This window comes from Pan troglodytes, chromosome 17, assembly GCF_028858775.2.
Source record: "Pan troglodytes isolate AG18354 chromosome 17, NHGRI_mPanTro3-v2.0_pri, whole genome shotgun sequence".
Classification (NCBI taxonomy): domain Eukaryota; kingdom Metazoa; phylum Chordata; class Mammalia; order Primates; family Hominidae; genus Pan; species Pan troglodytes.
The window spans coordinates 79124710-79148091 of record NC_072415.2 but is presented as its reverse complement, the minus strand read 5'-3'; the positions used below and the strand labels follow the sequence as shown (position 1 = coordinate 79148091).

The following is a 23382-nucleotide window of genomic DNA, read 5'->3' as shown; positions in this document are numbered from 1 at the left end:
GCCACCACGCCTGGCCTGTTCAAAACTTCTTGACTCAAGTGCAGACGCAAGCTCACCTTCTCACATAAATTCTTTCTGAACTTGTTCATTGCATGTTGTATCATTCTGTCTCTAAATTCCTGTAACACACATTCCATATGTTTGACATGCAATTGTCTGTCGTTCTGTGGTGTCTCTTCTAATTTTGTCTTGTGTCTGCTGTGTTGTTATTGTATACATCGGTATATCATCTCCCATATACTATAAAGAAAAATCCTTGAATTCTTCAAATAAGTGCTTAGAATATAGTGTGGTATTATTTATCGTAATTTTGAACTAGTCATCCCAGGCAACATATTTCCAAGTCTTTTGATAAAATGTCCTCATTATTTGTGTTTTGAATATTAGAGTCAGAGACAAGCTCACATAGGCAAATTGGGACAAAATTGATGCAAACTTTTTCACTGTACATTAATATAAGTCCATAAATGTTAATGTTAATTGAAAGGAGACAGTGGGCCAAATTATTCCTCATTTTTAAGATGAGGCATCTGAAGCTTAACATATCACTTCTCCAAGTCATAAAAGCAAAGAGGAAGTCAGGACTTAAACGCAGGTCAGATTTATTTCAAACTATTTGCCTCTCTTTGAAAATAGTTTTTTAGCGAATAAATGTGTTGATTAGTAAAACATATGGCATAAAGTTTCCAGTGAACACTTCAATCCACTAAGCTATTTACCTCAAAATTATTACATTGCATGACATGAAAAAATATCTGACATAGCATCTAAAATGCAAGATAATTTTTACAATATTGGTTTTACTTACTGAATAGTGACATAGAGAACTATTATTAACTCAGTTTTGTAGATGAGGAAACCAAGTAAGCAAACCTTCAAAGAAGGTGCCTACTTTGACTTCTCAGCCCAAGGTCTTTCCATGATGCTACTCGCTCTTTCTAAAAAATGCATGTAGTTCCTCTGTCTCAAATGTCTTTCTCCAATCGTGATCACCTAATTATTGCCTCTTGCTATTGTTTGAATTAGTCTACTCCAAAATTCAGGTACTTCCAATGTGATAATATTACGAGGTGAAGCTTTTAGGCAGTGATTAAGCTACGAGGGCTTTTCCGTCATGAATGGGATCAGGTGCCCTTATAAAAAGTACTTGACGAGAGATTTTGACCCTCTCATCCCTCCACCTTCTCCCACGTGAGGAAACAAGGCTCTTTGCCTCTGGAGGATGAGGTTTCATCTTGGAAACAGAGAGACCAGATCCTCACTAGCCAGTGCCTTGATCTTGGGTTTCCCAGGTTCTAGAACTATGAGACATAAATTTCTGTATTTTATAAATTATGCAGTCTGTTCTGTTATGGTGGCACAAACTGGCTGTGACACCTCCTCATTCCAAAGAAGACCAACCAGCTATCACTTTTATTATGTAGTTTTTCCTGAACATTTTCTCTGCAAGGAACAGTTTCATTTATTTTTGTATTTCCAGCATGCAGTAATTTCTTAATGAACTCTTTAGCTTAAAACTTATTTTGAAATTTCAGTGCATTTATTTAAAGTTCACATTCCTTTTTTCCAATTGTTATGTATTTATTTTTGTGGAAAAATCTTTCTTAATCACAACTTCTAAATTTGGGTTAAGGCTCTTATTTCCCTTTAAACATTATTAACATTTTTTTCAGGAATATTTTTCCTTAGAGGGAAAAAAAACACCAGCAGAAATTGGCATCACACCAAGTAGGCTGACACAGCAAGAATATACCTGGTAAACTCAAATCATTTTCTTTTATATGTGTAGGTTTTCTTCTGTGGAAGGCCATAATAGGTCACGTGGTAGCTAGGGACCAAATAGTTATGCTAATTAGATATGACTTCCTTAGTGTCTTATATCAACAATGTTGATTCTATTGTAGATATAGAAGTCTTACATATCTTTCATATATATACATATATATAATGTAAGCCTTCTATTTTATGTATCTCTCTGTATGAATTCTTCCATCTGTAGAATTAAAAAATAAATTAACACAAATGATTCAATGGTTTGGCTAAATAGTCATAGGTAGTTGATTTTAAAATAGAAATACTGTTTTATAAATATGGAATTAAATTCAATAAGAGACCATGGATACTTTAAAATACATTTATATGGCCTAGTTTTAAAGTAAAAACCTTTAAGAACATTATTCATCGTAACCACATAAAACAATCAAATATTTTTACCAGCTCTTGACTGAGATATAAAAACAGTTTTTGTCCTCAAAATAATCAATGGCAAAGGAAAGTGTTTTCAGTTAATATAATGTCCTAGCGATTATGCTAAATATTATATATTTTACCTATTTCACTATCAAAATAATTTGATGTAGATGTGATATTCATATTATAGTGAAGCAAATGCTAAAACTAACAACTTCCCCAAAGTCACACGTCTTGTAAGTAATATACCAAGTGTGTACTCTCAAATCTATGCTTACTGCATGTTCTAAATGTAGTAGAGATTATTGATACAATTAAGAGATCATTGGAATAATCTTTACTGTTTTTATTATTATCATTTAGAGTTGATGAACACAAAGACTGTAATTCTATCAGGTTTATTTTTTGGAAATATGACCTTTTGAATGTTTCCATGTAATGCAAATATAACACCATTCCTCACATTTTAATTATTTATCTGATGGAGGAAGAACAAATGAAGTTAAAGATGTCTTGATTAAGAATACTAGTAAGAGTGCTGAAAGTAATATTGTGCAGCTTATAAAATAAGAAGCTAGGTGAAATCCCAGGCTCAATTTTACAAATAACTTATTCATAATACATTTTAACATTTCCAAGCAGAAGTGAGTATAAAATAGTGGCTTAAAAATATTAAGTTTTTCAAACGTACAGGGTTTTTGTTGTTGTTGATGTTTTTGTGTTTTCTTGGTGTGTGTTTGTGTGTTGATAACATTAAGAAGGACGTCACATTAGCACAGAAAATAGCAAGTTACTCTTTGCCATAGGGAAGACAAGAGAGGATTTGTATCTGGCCAGTGTGAAAGAATGTTGGTATATATTTTACTATCATACTACTGAAGAAAATAATATCAACTGATCAGATTTGAAATAAGCAAGCCAATCACTGGTTTATGTTCTTTAAAAATGTTAATGCTTTAAATACTAAAGTTATTTATAGTTTCTATAAATAATAATTAAAAATTTCTCGTTGGGAAAAAAATATATTGATTTCCAGAATGTTTTCTGTAACAAAACATATAAATTGATTTTAAACTGACTATGATTTAATATTTTTTGCTAAGTTCTTATTTTATGCAATGTCCTTTGTTAAAACCTTACCTTTAAACAAATAACATATAAAAATGACATGAAATGTGAAATTTCAAAAATAAAAATAAACGTGATATAAATACAAAACACCAAGAAATAATGCAAAGGATAATGTTATTTATTAAAAATTATTAATCCTAAACATAAAGTCTCTGCTCTTTATATTGTAATACTTAAAATTTCAAGCCATCAAATTATTATGCAATCTTAGTTTTGAAAGACTGTATGAATTTTGTATGTGTAAATGTTGAATGTAAGTTTTGTAGGTTTCAAAGCACTATAAAAAGCAAAATCATAGGTAAGAACCTGAGCCTAATTTTTTAACTTGAGTATCAGATCTATGCCAGGAGATTTGCAATAATTAAATAATATCCTGAATCAAAAGGGGATTTTCTTATTTCAGCAGTTACAATGTCACAGAGGCAACTGTTCTGTACACAAAATTGAGCATCAGACTTCCCACTATTCTCTTTCAAATATGGTGAAGTCTTTATATTGGAGCTCAGAATTATAGGTGACAAAGTGGACAGAAAAGGGTCTGTGGAGTATGGTAGACATGGACTTGAAAGACAAGACGACAATGTTCCAATCATGTGAAAATGAACAAATTCCAGAACATCTAAGAACCTTGATTTTCTCATCTACATAATAGTGATAATAACACCACCCCATGAAACCCACTGAGCGCAGTGGACAGCATATGAAAGCAGTTAATTAAGGCTGGCTATTTTTAAACATCTGCTACCGAGTGGCATTGTTACCTGATGAGCCATCTTGATGGAGGCACACCTCCTATCTATGGCAGGTATCAAATGCATACCAAAGACTAACTTGGTCACCAGGCTTAATTCTTAGCATGAAACTCATTTTTTAAGCCTTGCTGTATAGATATTTTTTCTAGGAGAATTTTATAAGTATATAGTGAGCTTTATGTTCATATTTGGCAGTATACATGGACATAATATCCAAAATCAGCTATGGGTTGGCTGAGCTCAGCATCCTGCTATCCCATAGGAAGGTAGAGGAATGAAAGCCATATTTACATATTGGTTAAACGTTATACATATATGCAACCAAACACATTCAACTGTATTCCTCTTTTAAAGCAAAATATGAGCAGGTTTAAAATCATTCAAATCTTGTATAAACATGATATGCCATATGAAATTGTATAGGATATCTGCATTTCCAAACTGATAAAAAGGCTATAATAATTTAAAAATAAAAGAACCATGGTACCCTATATAATGTAGGCTAGAAAATGATAAAATCATAACAATAAAGTTAATTATTGAGACAATAATATAAATCATTAAACATTCAGATAGAAAAACTCTCACTGATAATAACTTTATCTAAATGCTTAGCTTATCTACAATGAGGAAAATATTTGCACAGAAGAGCAACATTACTTGACACTCATAATCTACAAGCAGTTAAGCTGAGAGGCTAGTAACGCCATAGAACAGAGAATAACAGAGCCAGGTGACAATCAGAAAATGCAGTCTTTAAGTTTTTACTATTCCACTTTCAAACTTTGAAGGGTGAGTCGTATAGCTGAAGGTATCATCTAAAGTAAGAAAAATAAAAATGATTATTAATTAGTATAAGAAGACAACAATATTAGTAATTAGGTAGACAGAAATATCACGCTTTTCTTTATGGACATCATAAATCAAGTTAATGTAATTTTACTGTAGCTTTAGCTTATATGTGCTCACAGACAAAAAAAAAAATCTATTATTCCCAGGTAGAAAGTATTCTCAGATGGAATCTTGCACAAATAACCCTAAGGATATTGCTAAATACATTAATTCATAATAATATATTTTGTAGATTAATATGCCTAACTTTGGATTTTAGCTCTTTCTGTAATCATATGTCATATCAAAACATAATCTTCTTGCATATACAAACCGATTACTTGAACTTTCAAACGCATCATAAAGACAGGAGTAAAGTTATTAGTCAGAAGTGGGGCCTGGGGCCCTCCAGCAAATTTATGGTAGATGAAAACGGAGCCACTTTGCTAGAAGAAATGCAAACACAATTACTAAGCTACACATTTAGCATCTCTATTTTAGATGTCAAATGACGTACCAGTTTGATTTCACCTAAGCCTTCACTGACATTGTACAGTCTTTTTGATATCACTCTTACATGCAAATACTACAATCTGAAAGTCCAAGAAGAAAAAGGAAATTGGGGATTTAGGAAGGATACAGATGTGGGACTCAAAGATCTTCCAGAATGAAAAAGAAAAGGGATTGGGATATAATTTGTGACAGCCAGTTTTTTTGTTTGTTTGTTTTGTTTCTCTAGGATAGAAATCAATAAAAAACAATGAAAAGAAAAAATAATATAATTTAATAATGCCAATATTTTGCCCATTTTTATCTATGGGCAAACAGTAAATGTTTTCACCTTCAATGGAAGAAACATTTATTCAGATGTCATAAGGATTTAAAAATAACTAAATAGCATCTTTTGAAACACTTACAGTGTTTAAGTCCTTCTGATAAGACTATATAATTTAGGAAAGGAAAATAAAACTAAGAAAGGCTTGAGTAGTAACTAACATGATTGATTCTGGAAGGCAAAGTAAGTGACTTTATAAAACTTATGAAGAGTATATTGTGTTCTAATGGGATGTCCACAAACTACTCCTGTCCTTGTTTTGATACTGGATATTTGGATTCTTTACTTTTTATAGTTCTCTCTCTTCCCCTCCCCTGCCTTCCTCCCTTTTCTGAAAAATAATTTCTGCATGCTCGGTCATGACACAATATAATTTCCTTGCAGATGGGAGCTTGTCTTCTAAAGAAATTAAACACATTGAGCAGACTTTCAACTATAATAAAAAAAACTATCAGAAGTCTAACTGCAATAATATACCTAAGAAAACAGACAAAGCATATATTTCTAGTTCTTTTCCAGCTTAGCATATAAGTGTTGGGAATAGTTTCTTGCTTCATGATTCTAAATATAAGCACCAATTCCCCTTACAGAAGAAGAAACATATTAAGAAAAAAATTAGACCTCACTTTAAAAAAATTTAGTGGTGGACATCTTACCACTCCTGCAATGAATGTTTTACCTCCATTGAAGTATGTAAATGCTTTCAGGGAGTTGAAAATAATTATTTCAGTAAAAGAATGTAGAGCTCCTGAACTCGCATAATTTCCCACAAGAAAAATTAAATCAGAATTATGTAAGTATATCGCTGCAAATCCAGCTGGCCCTAAGGCAATGCCTGGGAAGAGAGAGCATGCAGCATGCCGCAAAAGCTCATCTCAAGCTCTGCCTGTCCTCTGCAGTCGAACTTAAGTGATCATTTGGAGTAATACCACAAGGACATGAAGCATCCATGGTGTTGAAAAGGTATAAAAATAAAGAGCAGTAGAATACTGCGGCAAGAACCCAAGCAGAGTAAGAAAATGAGGGGGAAGAAACACACTATATTAAAAGCAAGAGACATTGGGAAGTATCTAACAAATTTAAGCTCGGTCTTTGGTGAAGCTAAGTGATTTATAGAGGAAAATAAAATTCGTAGTGAGTAGTAGTGACGCCAGGATGCTAGACTAAATGTGTAGTCTATACTTATCAAATTATTCGTATGTTTGGAAATTTCTCTTTTCAAAGCAAAGATCCATGGGGAGGGTTTTTGAAGCCATTTAGATTTCCTAGTCAAACTACGGTTCTCAGCCATGAGATTCTTTATATTATTACAATTAATACTAACCATCAAGTAGACTCGAGTCCCCTCATTTACTTTTTCTTTTTCTTTCTTTCTTTCTTTTTTGAGACAGAGTCTCGCTCTGTAACCCAGGCTAGAGTGCAGTGGCGCGATCTCGGCTCACTGCAACCGCCACCTCCTGCGCTCAAGTGATTCTCCTGCCTCAGCCTCCTGAGTAGCTGGGACTACAGGTGGCACCACCATGTCTGGCTGATTTTTGTATTTTTAGTAGAGACGGGATTTCACCATGTTGGACCGCCCAGTGTTGAACTCCTTAACTCAAGTGATCCGCCCACCATGGCCTTCCGAAGTGCTGGGATTAAAGGTATGAGTCACCGGGCCCGGCCTTTGACTCCCCTCATTTTCTGCACTGTTTTCCGTACATTTCCTGTTGAGGACTCAAAACTATGTAATTTTATTTATATTTTCATTTAATTTTTGCTTCACTACCCTCTCCAGTAGACACAATCACACGCAAATTTCAGTGGCCATTTCTGTCATGCCTACTCTGTCTTCAGAAATTGCACCATGTTTGAAACAGAAAAAGGAACCATACATTTGTTTGTCTAATGAATGCCAAATGATAGACCTAGGTCTAACATAAAGCAGAGGAAATTATCTTTTCTTGAGAGAGTATTGGTAATTGGTAATATCTGCCATGACTTGTTAGCATGTCCAACCTTCAGTTCAGTTTCCATTTTCTAAGAATTTCTCTTAGGTTAATGAGAAATGAGAACAGAATTATATAAATATGGTTGTTTATTACAATAATACTTATAATATTTTAAAATTTGAAAGGACAAAACTAAATGTTTAACAATAGGAAAGTAATTTTTAAAATAGTATATTCATATCTTAACATATTATGAATCTATTAAATGGTGTTTTAAAATATTTGTAAAATATTAAAAATACATTTTTGGTGAAAAATGCTCAAATCTGCATAGACATCAAAATTGTGACTATATAACATACATCGGCATATATTTAGTATATAAGTATATACTATCTAGCGTATTTATGAGACCATGGGGGTGTGTGTGTGTGTTTTCAAAACAAAGTTGTATAAGATACATTGTAGACATTATGAACTCTGGAGACAGACTACTGAAATGCCAATATTAGTTCTGTCACCTAGCAAGTTACCTAAATCTTTTTCTTCAGACTCCTCCTTTGTGAAATGTATAAAGTTGATGGTGAAATTAGATGAGTTAGTTTTTGCTTAGAAAAAATGTGTAACAGAGAGTATTATACAAGTCTTTGTTACGATCATTTAAATACACACGCAACATTATATGTACAAAAATAAACATGTATACACACATGCAATCACAAAAACATGCAAAATAGGGCATAATATTATCAGTGAATAGTTTTTGTTTCTGAGATTGTGGATAACTTTTGTGTTTTACTTTACGTGGTCTAAAATTTTGTCTGGAATAAGTAAATATTGCTTTTATAATTAGAAATAAAAATTTTGTGCAAGATATTAAAAAACAGGTGGACTGAGATAACATATACACATATATAATACATATATACATAATGCTTAGAATAGTGCTGAGCATATAGTATTCATTTTATGAGTGTTTATTAAGTTAAAATAAATGACAATTGAGGAATTGGACATAGCAATGAGTAACTTGAGAATATGAAACCCAAGGAATTTGCAAGAAAAATAGTTAAAGACAAAAACTAGAATTGTAAGAGCAGGCAGTATTGGCCTAGCAATATTTGGGTTTGTAATTCTTTCAAAGACTTGAGTATATGCAATCGCCTACATTGAAGGGACCAGTATAAAGAAAAAGTTGGAGAACATATGAAGAGAGACAATAATTTTTATGACAAAGTTCAGATTCCAGATAAGCTGAAGAAAATAAGATCAAGAACAAAATAGGATAAATTTGTTTTAAAGAGGAACTTTTATATAATTGTGGTATAAGGAAGGTAGGGCTGCACGCAGACAATAGAGATTTGATTTGTAAATGCAAAAAGCATGCCAAGTCAAGAAATTCTCTATTCTCTCTGCAGAATCAGACGTAAGGTGCATGAAGATGGCCACTTGGGAAGGGCGGTCCAGCAGAGAAGGCTGGTGGCTCCATGTAACCACCTTGGTAATGGGCTAAATAGTGGCAAAGACCTCGTCTACCATTAGGTCCAAGTGCCAGTGTCAGTTGAAATAGATACACTTGGGAACTGAGCATTAGCAGGTATATAGGAGAAGAAAAGACAAAGGTAATATCGGAATTTTGCAGGGTGGATCATTCAGAAATACTTGATCACCCATTTTCAGACTTTCCTAATATAATATAACCATTCTGTAGCTCAGTGAATAACTGCTTTCAGTCTCCAAAATATCTCATCCCATGGTTAAATTAAAATACAGCAAAGTTTGGAACTCTCTTAAATGATGAATGTGATTCTAATTTTTGATATTAATAATGGAGTATAATATTTTAATAACAAGCAAAACACCATCATATGCAGTTTATATTTAATCCCTGTATAGGTAAGTTTCTCCAATATGTGACCAATTAGTAAATAACTTAGGAAATTAAGTAGAAACATCAATTGACCATCTAAAGTTTTAATATCCTAATTTGATAAAGTCCCTTAGTGTTCTAACCATTGTAAATTAGATTTGCAAATTAGTACGAATAAAACCCATCAGATGCTAGCCCCTCATTGAAAATATCTGTGGGCATTTTTTGGCTTGTGAAATTATGCCTGTAAATTTTATTACTGCTGAGTCAACATTTCTGATGTCTTTTTAAAAATTTAATATTATTAATAAAAAACATACACACTAAATCTTAGATTTTGTAGAAAAACTCTAAATTTTTGATTCCATGATCAGAAATAATATTTGACAATATAGCTTAAATAAATGAAGGCACTTATTTTTACGTACCAAGAGGTGATAGACTTTTAAAAATAAATTTAATAAATAAAGCCAACATTGCTAAAATGTGAAGAGCAGAGCTCAAGCGGATTTAATGCAATGAAGTATATAATGTAAGCAGAAGATTCAGCAGGGTAGGTGGATTCCAATTCTGCACTTCATGTCTTAAAGAAGTTAAAGATGCAACTCAGCAACTTCTTTTCTTTTCCTTTCTCCCTCCTTCCCTCCCTCCCTCCCTTCCTTCTTTACTTCCTTCCTTCCTTCTTCCCTTCCTTCCCCCCTTTCTCTCTCCCTCCCATAAGCACATTTCATTCTTTGTTTCTGAGCCAGAAATTCTATAATACATAAACAAGTTACTGAATATCATAATACATATAGCTATTTTTATTTACCATGAAAAGATACAAATAAAGTGTACTTTTGTAAAAGTTATAGTACAAATTATTGGCATTCATGTTCTTATATTATTTTCAATGAAAGGGGAAATTTAGATTTTGTATGGGTCACTGAGATGTTTCTATTATGTTTATAGTTAAAAATGCAAACTCTGTCAATTTTCTGCTTATACACATGCAAATTTACCTAAATAACTTAGACCACTTTCTTTTTACTTAATATCAGCATTTTTCAAAATGGGCATTTCTGAAAGTGGAAGACACTTCTTAAATTTGAATACCTTGTCACTATTAATTTTTGCTATTTGAGTGTGTCAACTGCATATGTCATAAAATGATTAATCATCAAAATTTGATAACCATAAGTAAACATGGAGCATCAGCTGTGGTACTAGAAAATCATCCGTGATTGAATCAATATTTTTGTCCTCACATCTGACTATGTAAGCAAGTTTCACAGCAAGAGTTCTATAGTGTTCTTGACAGACGTGGCAATAACAATGTTAAGATAATATTGCAAAAGTAAAGAGCTGCATGAATATTCTAATCACAGGTTTCTTAAGCAGTGACTCCTGTGTGCCTATGGATTACATAAACTAAGAAATATAAACCTCTGTCATACAAATGACTAAGTTTAATATTAAATCATGAAAATAAAACAAAAATAAAGATAATTTAAGATATAAAAACCATGAAGAGAAATATTTTAGTTCGTTGATGTGATCTGCATTTTCTCCTAAGCAAGTCAATTTTAAAAGAAATATCTAAATTATAATTGGAGTTATTGAACAGTCATAGGTATGGTAGCAGGAAAATATATAAAATATTAAAATAAGGTGAGAAGAAATGAAAATCTACACATAAAAGGCATTTTCAAAGTGCAGAGAATGTGGTAAATTTATCAGGAAGATGAAATAAAAATTTATGTAACATAGCTAATTTTATGCTAGCAAAATGTAATGAAGAAATGTTCACAAATATTATGTAATATATTAGATTACAAATTATTCACATTCTAGAGTCCTTGAAAATAATAGAGTATATTTGGGTGTAAATGGTTTATTTATTTTATATTAGAATGGAAAACAAATATAAAATTTAAATGTTCCATTACTCTGCATAATTTTTACTTAGCATAATCTGGTAATTGTGAAGAGCTAGACACACATCTTAGAATTCAAGGCCATTTCTCTTATTTTAGAAATAACTGTGAGTACAACAATGGAAATATATTCCTTAAAATAGATCAAATGCCCTCCTTTCTTTCATTCTATATAAAAATCTAGCACTGAGCTAAGATATTATGAAAAATGATAATAAATATAGTAATAATTAAAGATCATAAATAGAAAGAGCATATATGATTATTTGAATAATTACATTAATCCATCTATATATTTATCATATTAAATTAATTGAATATATTTCACATATCTATTTCTGTGGGTAGAAAACATTAGATCTCTTTCTTTTACCTCCTCCTATACCTCAATTCTTATCACCAAATTAGACAACTTTATATGTTAAAATAATGTATGTATGTTGGTATTTCTGTTTGCCCGATAAAAAAGCATATAAAAATACTCTAGGCAGCTGTACAGGAAATTCTACTAAAAGTACAGCCACTATAATAATGGTGATTGTGAGTTATTTTGTTATAATATAAAATGGCAATTAAATAATATTTAATATACAATGTGATTATTCATTTAGGAAGTTGATTAATTTGGTTTTAATTTTTTTTCTCTGTACCATGAAGAATTAAATAATCATAGAATGTTTTCTCTTTTATAATCTTCTTATTCATTAAAATAAGAAAAATATTTAGAAATACATAGATTACTTAGAAGAAAACTTGCCCATTCATATTGAAATTTTTCTTCTCCAAACCAAAATAAGATAAAGACTATGAAAGTTCATTGAGGAACAATATAAATCAAAATATTAAATGCAAATACATATATGAAAAGTGGTCAACCATTTATTTTCCAATAAATGCAAATACACAGAAAGACACACACACACACACACACACACACACACACACCCCTCAAGAAAAATTAAAATGTTTACAGTCTTGCAATTTTATCCTTTAAAATGTCAGAGCTTTCCCATTGCTTTATTCACCTTGCCTCTTAAACTTAAATACGTTTTTGTACTACATCAGCATTTTGATTCATGACTTAGGAAAAACATAACAAAGATAATGGCTCTATTTCTGCAGATCTTGTAAATATTATATATTCAATCTCAAGATGTATTTCTGACAGAATTATTGACTTACAACTATAGAAAAATTGGCAAGCTGACACTTGGTTAACATTGCCTTGCTTTCACTCCATAATTTTTTTCTGGTACTCAGTTTCTCCCCAAAAATATCTTTTAAAAAGTTGAAATATACCAAATGACTTATGTTTCACATTTTCAACACAAAATTCCTTGCCCACCTTCCATGATATAATGCTTTTTAAAAATGAAATAAAGAAAAGAAACTGCTTTAGTTTCTAATGGAAAATATTGTTCATTCAAGAAAATTGTTGTCTTTTCCATGTTTATTTCTTATACACATGATATATTCCAGAAATTGAACTAGGTGTTAGTTATAAAGCAAAGAGCAAGACAAATAACATCCTTGATCTCACTGCGCTGACAATATTATAACAGATACACATATACCCCATATGTGTGCATGTGTAACTATTATTCTACAAATACAGTGAAAATACTGTAATCTCAAAAAATAAATAAAAAGGAGACCATTGGTACTTGGGTTTGCATATTGTTGTTAGTCCATTTTAGAAGTAATGTAAATTACCAGACATACATACAGCACCTGACCATGTTTTTAAATGTGTTAATTCTTCAGATAAAAATATCTGAAGGAAAAAGTTCCTAGAAAAATGTTAGGGGCATTTAATGATGTAGTTGATGTTAATTAATAGAAATTACAATTCAAAGGTTATTTCTTCATGAATTTAGTTGAACACATGCTATTTGACATAAAATGTTTCACAATATCAGCAAATATGTCATATTATCTATGCAACAATATACATTATCTTAATTATTATAGATTTAAAGGCCTATTGACATCTGATGATATGGAAGTATCCTTCTTTTTAAAAATAATTTTCATTGCTTCTCAGCCTTTTTGCTAAGATCAAGTGTAGTATCTGTTCTTATCAGCTTAAAACTTATTTCAGAAAAGACATAAGCCTTTCTTGAAATTTATTCTCTTTGCTGTCTTTGATGTTAATTTCAGTACAATTTGACAAATTCTATGCAGATCTCTGTTGGTATTCCGGGTAAACTTAAAGATTAGGGAGAAATGACATTCTTATTATAATGTATTATCCATAAATGCAAGCTCCTCGTTTATTTATGGCTTCTTTCAAGACCTACAAAAATGTTGTAATCTTCTCAAAAAGAATTTCACATATATGTTTGAATTATTGAAATACATCTAAATTTTTTGTTCATAGGTTTTAGATTATTATTATTTTCTTTTTTTCAATTGATGTTTTTCAGAAGAATTTTAGGTTCATGGCAAAATTGAAAGGAAAGTACAGTAATATCTTCTCTAGCCTCTGGCCCCACACATGCATAGATTCCCCGATTATCAACATCTCTCACCAGAGGGCATTATACATATGTTACAACTGATAAACCTACACTGGAAGATCATTTTCATCCAGAGTTCATAGTTTATATGAGGGTTCACTCTTGGTGTTGTATGGGTTTGGACAAATATAAGTAACATGTATCCCCCATGATAGTATTATAGAGAGCAGTTGAACTGCCCTAAAGGTCCTCTGTGCTCTGCCTATCCATCTCTCCCTTTGGCTAAACCCCTGGCACCTACTGATCCTTCTAGTGTCTCCATAGGTTTTCCTTTTCCAGAATATCATATAGCTGGAATTTTTAGTACATATCCTTTTCAGATTGGCTTCTTTCACTTAGTTATATGTATTTATTTTTTCCTTGTCTTTTCATGGCTTGATAGTTCATTTTTAATGATGAATCCTATTCCACTATCTGGATGTACCACAATTGGCTTATTCATTCACCTACTGAATGACATCTTGGCTGCTTTCAAGTTTTGGCAATTATGAATAAAACTGCTATAAATACATCTGCAGATGTGTATGGACAGATATTTTCAACTCCTTTGGGTTAATGCAAAAAGAGTACAATGAATGGGTCATACGGTAAGCATACATCTAGTTTTGTAAAAACTGGCAAACTTTCTTCCATATTGGCTGTACCATTTTGCATTCCTACCAGCAATGAATGAGAGTTCTTGTTGCTCCACATCATTGCCAGCATTTGGTGTTTTTGATTTTGGACATTTTAATATGTATTTAGTGGTATTTCATTCTTGTTTTATTTTGCGATTCCATGATGATATATGATGTAAAGCATCTTCTTGTATGTTTATTTGCCATTTTCATGTCTTCTTTGGTGATGTGTCTGTTCAGGTCTTTGGCTCATTGGGTTGTGTTCTTATTAAGTTTTAAGAGTTCTTTGTATATTTTTAATAGCAGTTAATATGTCTTCTGTAAATATTTTCTCCCACTCTGTGGCTTCCTTTCTCATCCCTTGACATAGTCTTTCACAGAGCAAAAGTCTTTAATTTTAATGAAGTCCATCTTATCAGTTATCTCTTTCATGAATTGTGTTTTCGGTGTCACATCTAAAAAGTCATAGCCAAACCCAAGCTCACCTAGACTTTCTTCTATATTATCTTTTATGGGTTTTGTGTTTGACAGTTGTGATCCATTTTGGGTTAATTTTTGTGAAGCTTGGAAGGTCTGTATCAAGATTCTTCTTCTTCTTCTTCTTCTTTTTTTTTTTTGCATGTGGGTATCCAGTTGTTCCAGGATCATCATTTGTGGAAAATATTTTGTTGTTGTTGTTCTCCACCGTTTGTGTCTGTTTCTTTGTCAAAGATCAATTACCTATATTTATGTGAGCCTCCTTCTGGGATGTTTATTCTGTTCCATTGATCTATTTTTCTTAACTTTCACTAATACTACACTGTCTTGTTTACTGTATTTCATAGTATGTCTTGAAGTCAGGCAGTGTCAGTCCTCCAACTTTGTTCTTCTCCTTTAATATTGTGTTGGCTCTTCTGGGTCTGTTTCCCTTTTACATAAACTTGATCATTAGTTTGTCAGTATCCACAAAATAACTTGCTGGTATTTTGAATGGGATTGCACTGAATCTATAGACTGAGCTGGAAAGAACTGACATATTGATAACTGTGTCTTCCTATCAATGAACATGGAATCTCTCTCCATTTATTTAGCTATTTGGTGTCTTTCATCAGAGTTTTGTAGTTTTCCTCATTATAGACCCTGAATACCTTTGGTTACATTTTACCTATGTGCTTCTTTTTGGGGTGGTAATGTAACTGGTATTCTGTTTCTAATTTCAAATCCCATTTATTCATTCTGATACATAGAAATGTGATTTTTTTTTTGTATTAACCTTGCATCCTACAAACTATCTTGCTCATTAGTCGCAAGTGTTTTTTTTTTCAATTCTTTAGGATTTTCTACAGAGACAATCATCTCATCTGTTAACAAAGATAATTTTACTACATCTTTTCCAATCTGTATACCTTTTAGTTACTTTTCTAATTCTACTGCATTGCATTAGGGCTTACAGAATGTTGTTGAACAGCAGTGGTGAGAGGGGACTTCCTTTCCTAGATCTGGATCTTAGTGGGGAGGATTCACATTGCTCACTGGTGTTATGTTTTTAGCTTCTCTGTTGAACTCTTACCAAAAAAAAAAAAAAAAAGCACATTATTTTCATTTGTGTAACTTTTCTATACATTGTCTTGGATATGTATTTTACCACTACGTAATAGTAAAATTGTCTCTTTTTTTTCCAACATTTATACCTCTTTTCTTGCTTTATTACTAAACAATTTTGCTTTACTAAGGTATAATACAGATTAGGAGAGATAGTAGTAATGTTTTCTGTTGTTTTTGTTTGTTCCTGAATTCATTGAGAGGTTTTGTGCTTCTGTGCTTCACTGTGAAGAATCATATTTGCTATACATTTCAAGTAGAAATTTAAACTAGGTTAAGGAAGTCCTTTTATGTTCCTAGCTTTTGTCATAAATACATGTCGCTATTTTTAAACAGTATTATTTTTAATAATATCACTTTAAAATCATATAATAATCATGTAACTTTATTATAATAATCATATAGTAATAATCATATAACTTTCTCAGTTAATTGGAGTGGTGAAGTAAATTCTTTAATTTTCTGCTAGAGAAACTTCTTTGAATTCTGAGACTAAACACCGTATGATTTGATGAATATTGCATAGCATTTCTGGATCCCATTTTCCTGGGCCATCACTTAGGATTTTTGTGCCCATAATTATAGATTAATCTGTAATTCTATTGTCTTTCTTTAAAAAAAAAATTGACACAGGGTCTTACCCTGTCACCCAGGCTGGAGTACAGTGGCACAAACCACGCATCACTGCAGCCTGGACCTCCTATGCTCAAGTGATCCTCCCGCCTTAGCCTCCTGAGCTGCTGGGACCTCAGGCATGCACCACCACGCACAGCTGATTTTTTGTATTTTTTAGTTGAGATGGGGTTTTGGCATGTTGCCCAGGCTGGTCTTGAACTCCTGAGCTCAGGCGATCCACCCGCTTAGGCCTCCCGAAGTACTGGGATTACAGGTGTAAGCCACCATGCTCAGCCTATATTCTCTTTTGCTATATGATTCTAATTAACTTTCAATAATTTACTATCTCATAAAAATGTTAGGAAACTGTTTTTTTTTTGAGCTTCTCTAAAATATTTTTAAAAATCTGTTCCTTAAATTTCTGGCAAAATTCACCAACAGAACACAGCTCTATAACATGACTTATTTGTTTCAAGGAGGCATAAGGAATTTAATTAATGAGCAAAATATTTAATAATAATTCTATTATGGTTCTTTTTTGTAAAATACTAGAAATTGTTCTCTAGAAAATTTTAATATCACTTAAATTTGCAATTTTAGTGGCCTAAACTTTTTCATAATCTTCACATTTTATAAATGTCAACTAAAATTTTAGTTATATTCTGTTTAAAATTTTAGAAAGTTATTTATTTGGGTGCATTCCCTCTTTTTATGTGATCAATTTGGCAACATGCTTTTGATTTGATGAAAAGTTTTGGAAATCTTGTGATTGTCTTTAATGTTTTTTCTTCCTCTCTCCACTCCGCTTTGTAAGGGATGACTTTGATCCTCTTCACCCTCAAGGAGTCGTATTCCCAGTTCCCACTGTCTGTATTTGGATCCAGAGATAGGCAGTCCCCCAGCTACAACTCTACTGCTGTTGTACATTTCTATCTTGTTTCTGGTCAATGGAGACTTCTCTTTGTATCACCAAACATGTCTATGTTTCTTATTAAGTTTATCAGAATAGATTTTAGGGCCAGACACGGGGGTTCACACCTGTATTCTCAGCACTTTGGAAGGCTGAGGCTGGAGGGTTGCTTGAGTCCAGGAATTCTAGACCAGCCTGGGCAATGTAGCAAGACCCTGTTTCTACAAAAATTCTTTTAAAAAATTAGCCATCTGTGGTGACACAAGTTTATAGTCCTAGCTTCACAGGAGGCTTGGGGTGGAAGAATCCCTTGAGCTTAGGAGTTCAGTGTTACATTAACCTGTGATTGTGCCACTGCATTGTGCCTGGGCAATAGAAGGAGACCTTCTTTCTAAAAACAACAAGCACAACGACTAGGTTTTATCTCTAACTGAGTTTACAGCAGAGGAAGGAAGACCAATGAATAATCTTACAGTACCATCTTAACAAGGATTGCTTACATATTTTTATGTCAGCAATCACTTTATATATGAAAATTTAAAAAATATTTGTCCTATTCGATTTTAACGTAATGTTTGAAACACCATTTTATATCATTTAGTTTATATTTTTATTCAGCCAGAATCTGAAAAGAATTAGACAGGTAATTAGACCACCTATTTCATTTTCCAAGATTAATAATGGTCCATAGGCAGCAATATTGCAAATGTAACTTATTGCACTGAAACAATAACTCATTTAATGTTTTCTAAGTCACCCATAAAAGGTATTACAATTTTAGAAGTGTCTAATATGGTACCCAAAAATAGCTAGGAAAAAGTGGGTCACTCTGTAGGCAAACCTCTATGTCCTAAATAATAGTGGTAATAAAAATGATTCAGAAACAGAAAAAAAAAATTAAAAATTAAAAAAAGATTTCAGATACATTTTCTCATTCGATCATAATTTCAATTCTGATATAGAGTATAAATATATTTCCAACTCTTATATATTTAAATGATTATATACACACACACTAAATTAAACTGAATTTTGCACATTACATATGAGTCTTCTTCAAAATATGATATTTTATTTACTTGAATGCATCCATCCATCCATATATTTTCATTTCTTTTATGATAATATAACTAATGAGAAAATGTGAACACTATAAGGACAAAAATGTTTAATACATCTTTCTTAATGTTAATTAACTACTTTTTTCATAAGTTTGGTTCTTTAAAATCCATTTTATATTTTTTAAATTTTGGCTAATACTCAAAATTTCTTATTTGCAGTGCATGCAAATGTGGATCATTAAAAACACACAGGGATAAAGACACAAATCCAATATATAACATAAATAATTCCAATTACGATAAAGGATCCTGAAATGAAGTATCATTTTTCAACATTCAAGTAAATAAAATAATAATTTTTAATTATATCTTTTGAGTGTTTAGATTTTAGAGGAAATGACAAATGAAACAAAACATGATGTTGGTGCAAACCTAATTGTGGTTTCTGCATTAAAAGTAAAGGAAAAAAACACAATTACGTTTGCACCAACCTAATATATGCACAATTTTTTTCATTTTTTTGTAAAATTTAGATAACTATTGTATAAGATTATAAGTAAAACAATTCAATATAGTGCTTAGATTATATTAAACATGAGAAATACATTTTTTAAATAATAGGAATAGAATAAAATATGCTTCCTTGTGAAATTGTGAGTTCCTCAACACTGGAGTGATTTAAGTGGAGACAATGTTATCCAAAGGATTATTACATGAAATTGATGATTGTGGTTTCTTCCAGTTCCAATTTTCTAAAATTCTTTGAAACTATTGATTCTCCATTAAACTTCAAATGCTGATTTCTAAAACACTTTCTTTCTAAAGTTTAATATTATTTAATATGTTTTTCATGAACTCAAATATAATTGTTTAACATTTATACACCAATAAGTATTTAATACACTATATATCAAGAAGAAGCACTGGGCATAATATGGCAAAAAATAAAGATATGATCCTTCTCCTCATGATGTTTATATCTAGTAGAAAATAAAGATGTTACATAAGAGCATATACCTGTGCACAAGTGGGAAGTCATACTTTGGTGTGATGTGAATCAAAAGATCAGGATGCTATGAGATTAAGGGTAAAGTTCTATGTGATCAGGAAATGCCTCATTGAAAGAACATTTAAGTTGTCACATAAAGCAAGAGAAAGAAGTCAGGGGAAAAATGACGAACACAATGTCATGGTCATAAAAAACAGACTGTACAAAAACATTGCTATGGGCAAAGCTTTGCAGGTTCAGGAAATTAAAAAAAATATCAATGCTACTAAAGCATAGAGCAGGGACAGATAGTGCATAGAAAAGCATTTAGAAAGCTTACATCATCCGAAATTTTATAGGTCAATGTGAGGAGTTCAAAGATTTATTCTAAGTTTAAAGAGAAGCTATTGAATAGTTTTCACTTGGAGAGTGACAAAATTGTGGCCAGTTTTGGTGGCTCACACCTGTAATCCCAGCGCTTTGGGAGGCTGAGGCAAGTGGATAACTTGAGGCCAGCCTGGCCAACATGGTGAAATCCCGTCTCTACTAAAAAAATACAGACCTTGTAGAAAGCCCATCTCTACTAAAAATACAGATGAAAGAGAGAAAAAGAGAGAGAGAAGGAAAGAGAGAGAGAGAGAAAGGGAGAAAGGAAGAAAGAGAGAAAGAGAGAGAGAAAGAAATTGTGTTTCTAAAAGACAACTGTTTAATGTAGAGTATGTCCTGGAAGTGGAGATATGAATTAAAAGCTATTGTAGGAATCTAGGGAAGAGATAATAATTTAGACCAAAGAAATAACAAAAAGGCAGAAAGAAAGTTTAAATTTAGAAGGAGATTTAATCAAATTTTGTGATTTATTAGGGAGTGGCAGAAATAGATGTCAAGAACTTAATAGTTTCTGAATAAAACAAAGTAGCTGATATCAAACTCATCCAACAGCTGTAAACAATTATAAATTTGGAGCAAAATGTATTTTAAGAGGTATAAAAACATGTTTGAATGCATCAGCCCACACTATGATATTTAAGAAAAAGGAAGAGCATGAAGTAAGACTTACATTAACCCTGGATTTTTCACTAGGGGAATTTTTCAAATTGCTGCACAGAGAAAGAGAGCCAGACAGAGAGCAAAGGTCTCAATATGAGTGGGAGGAGAAATCAGAGGTCAGAGTCTGGGGCTGTGAAAGTGGTTGGGATTTGGATGGCAAAATATCAGAAAGGAGGAAAGTGCCAAGAAGTCCTCCGAGCGTCTGCATAAAATGTTGCTGAGGACCTGTGACAATTTCTCAGCTGACCATGTGCAGGACAAGATGCTAAGAGGTCAAGTAGTAAACAGATGCAGAGAACCTATGAGCTGAGTTTCCAGAGGTCTCACTGAGGAAATGTTGAAGTTTCTTCCCAATCATAGTAGAGAGAGTTGGTGCACACATTAGGCTTCAGTTGAGATGCCAGAAACACCATTCCTACAAGTAAAAGCATGTCTTAGTGGTAAGTGCTCTCTTTCGATATGGGGATAAGTTAAGGAGTTAAAGGAGACCTGTGCTAAAATGGCCTAAAACCCAAGTATCAACAGAAAAAGGGTGATCCTCTCTTAATTTAATAGCTTAATAGAACAGAATCTAATGTTCTTGGAGGATGAAAACATAATGCAGAGTTGCTGTACTATGACATATAATCTCCAGCATAAACTTAAAAATTATAATGTGAAAAATTTATGCATAAATGACTGATAATCACAACAAACCTATCAATGCAAGTAGATGCAGAGAAAATCTAGACGTTGGAGTTTTAGAGAAGGATTTCACAATAGACAAGATTTATACATTGTAGAATACATAGAAAAACATAATCATGCTGGATAAACAAGTGGAGTATATTTCAACAAAAAATATAATCTCTATAAAAAACCAAATGGAAACTTTTCATAAAAAGTAGTCACGTAATTTGTCCAAAATCAAATCATTGAAAAATACTAGAATTAAAATTGAACTTTATTTTATTCCTCAAGTGTTTATTACTGTTTTTTTTTAAAGAACTCAAATATTCTTTACCTTAGTTTACTTCTGCGCTTTCCAATATGATAGCCCCTAGCCGCTCAGGGCAATTGAGCAACTACAATGCAGCCAGTACAAATAGAGATGAGCTGCACTAATTGTAAAATAAATACAAAGATAAAAAATAAAAACATCTCATTTACAATATTAATGGCATGTTGATCATGGTAATACGTTGCATATGTTGGACTAAATAAAACATATCATCAATGTTAATTTTATCAGTTCTTTTGTTTTTTTTTTTAATGTGGCTCATATCTGTGGCTCAACTATTTCTATTGCACAGTGCTGTTCAAAACGTTAATTTTCAATGCTGGAAATTGAATAGAAAAGATCACGAATATTTTTCTTGTCAGCTCCTTCTCAGATATTTCTGAATACTCTTCACTACTGCAAATCTGCTGATCTAATCCACTGTTGCAGACATGGGGAAAGCCTTAGAAATAAGAACAGATTCTGCACATTGAAAAATTGTTCTGTATTTTTTTAAGAATAATGTACTATGCTTTTATTATCAAGTATTCTGTACTGGAAAGGCAGAATATCAAATCCCAAGTAACAATTAATTGATCTATAACAACCACAGCACAATTCTAGACCATACACCATTAAAAAAGCCAGTTAGTAGCTGACTGTCTTTGCATAATATTTATACATTTATGGCCATAAAAATACTCAAAATACTGAGCTTCAATGATTAAAAAGTAATATAGAAATTTTGGTACAAAGCATACCACAATCAAAGCCAAGTAGAAAATCTTTAACACGTTGGGTCTGAAGTCAACTATTTATGCTGTATATGCTGAAGTAGTTCATATTCTTTTTCTTCCTTGCCAAGAGTTCCTGTCAGAACAGGAGGAGAGAATTGCTTTGGCAGAAAGGGATAGAGAGCAAAGGTGGAAAATGGAAACCATTCATGTAGTGACATAAAAGCTGTCAACCAAATGAAGTACACTCTTCTGAATTGAAGGGCAAAGAAAAACTAAAAGTAGGACAGAAAGCACACAAAGTAGGGACATCTGTGGAATAGACTGAGAGAGGAGAAAACTAGAGACCCTCATGGTGCTGAGCTGGGCATGTGGGTTCTGCCGCTTTCTGACAGCAACCCTGCACTCTATTCACACCAAAAACATTGCACCCTGATAGTTTCCAGTGCTGCTGAAGTGCTTTCAGCTTTTGCAGTTTAGAGGGTATTTTAAAAGAAGAATGTAAGAAACCATTCAAAGATGGCTAAAATGGTGCAACCAAATCACTGCACTTTAATGCCAGCAGCCGGAACAATTTTTTTCTCATCCCCAATTTCTGTGACTCATTGTCTGAATTGTCAAGTATACTCTCATTTTTGCTAAAAGTTTAAGCTTATCATATTTTCTCTATTCCATTTGAATCACAGATGATGAGTAGTAAAACAAAATTAAATTGATGCATTATAATGTAGGCCATTTGACCTGAATAAATATCTCCTCGTACAAGGAGGGAGAAAAAGACAAATTGTTAACAGAATTTTTTTTTTAAAAAAAGCAAGAACATTTGCTCAAAGAGGAATAATATATTAGAAACAGAAAGGACGCAATATTGTTAG

General features: G+C 32.3%; 1 protein-coding gene and 1 pseudogene across 30 annotated transcripts in view; one reads left to right on the top strand and one right to left on the bottom strand.

Annotated features, from left to right (window-relative positions):
• Positions 1 to 23382, bottom strand: part of CCDC102B (coiled-coil domain containing 102B) — a 428597-nt gene that overhangs the window by 58135 nt on the left and 347080 nt on the right. For 9 of the 30 annotated variants that reach the window (XR_010151991.1, XR_010151987.1, XR_010151990.1 and 6 more), the window contains one exon: positions 4205 to 4891. The exons of 20 other annotated variants lie outside the window; for them this stretch is intronic. Coding sequence is in view for 5 of the 10 variants with exons in the window: in XM_054671835.2 (XP_054527810.2) it covers position 4891 (1 nt within the window). In the remaining 5 variants the exon portion in view is untranslated. Of the gene's footprint in view, positions 1 to 4204; positions 4892 to 23382 lie in introns of those variants that run through there. One more of the 30 variants, XR_010151988.1, reaches the window with a different exon arrangement.
• Positions 13489 to 13591, top strand: LOC112206318 (U2 spliceosomal RNA; annotated as a pseudogene).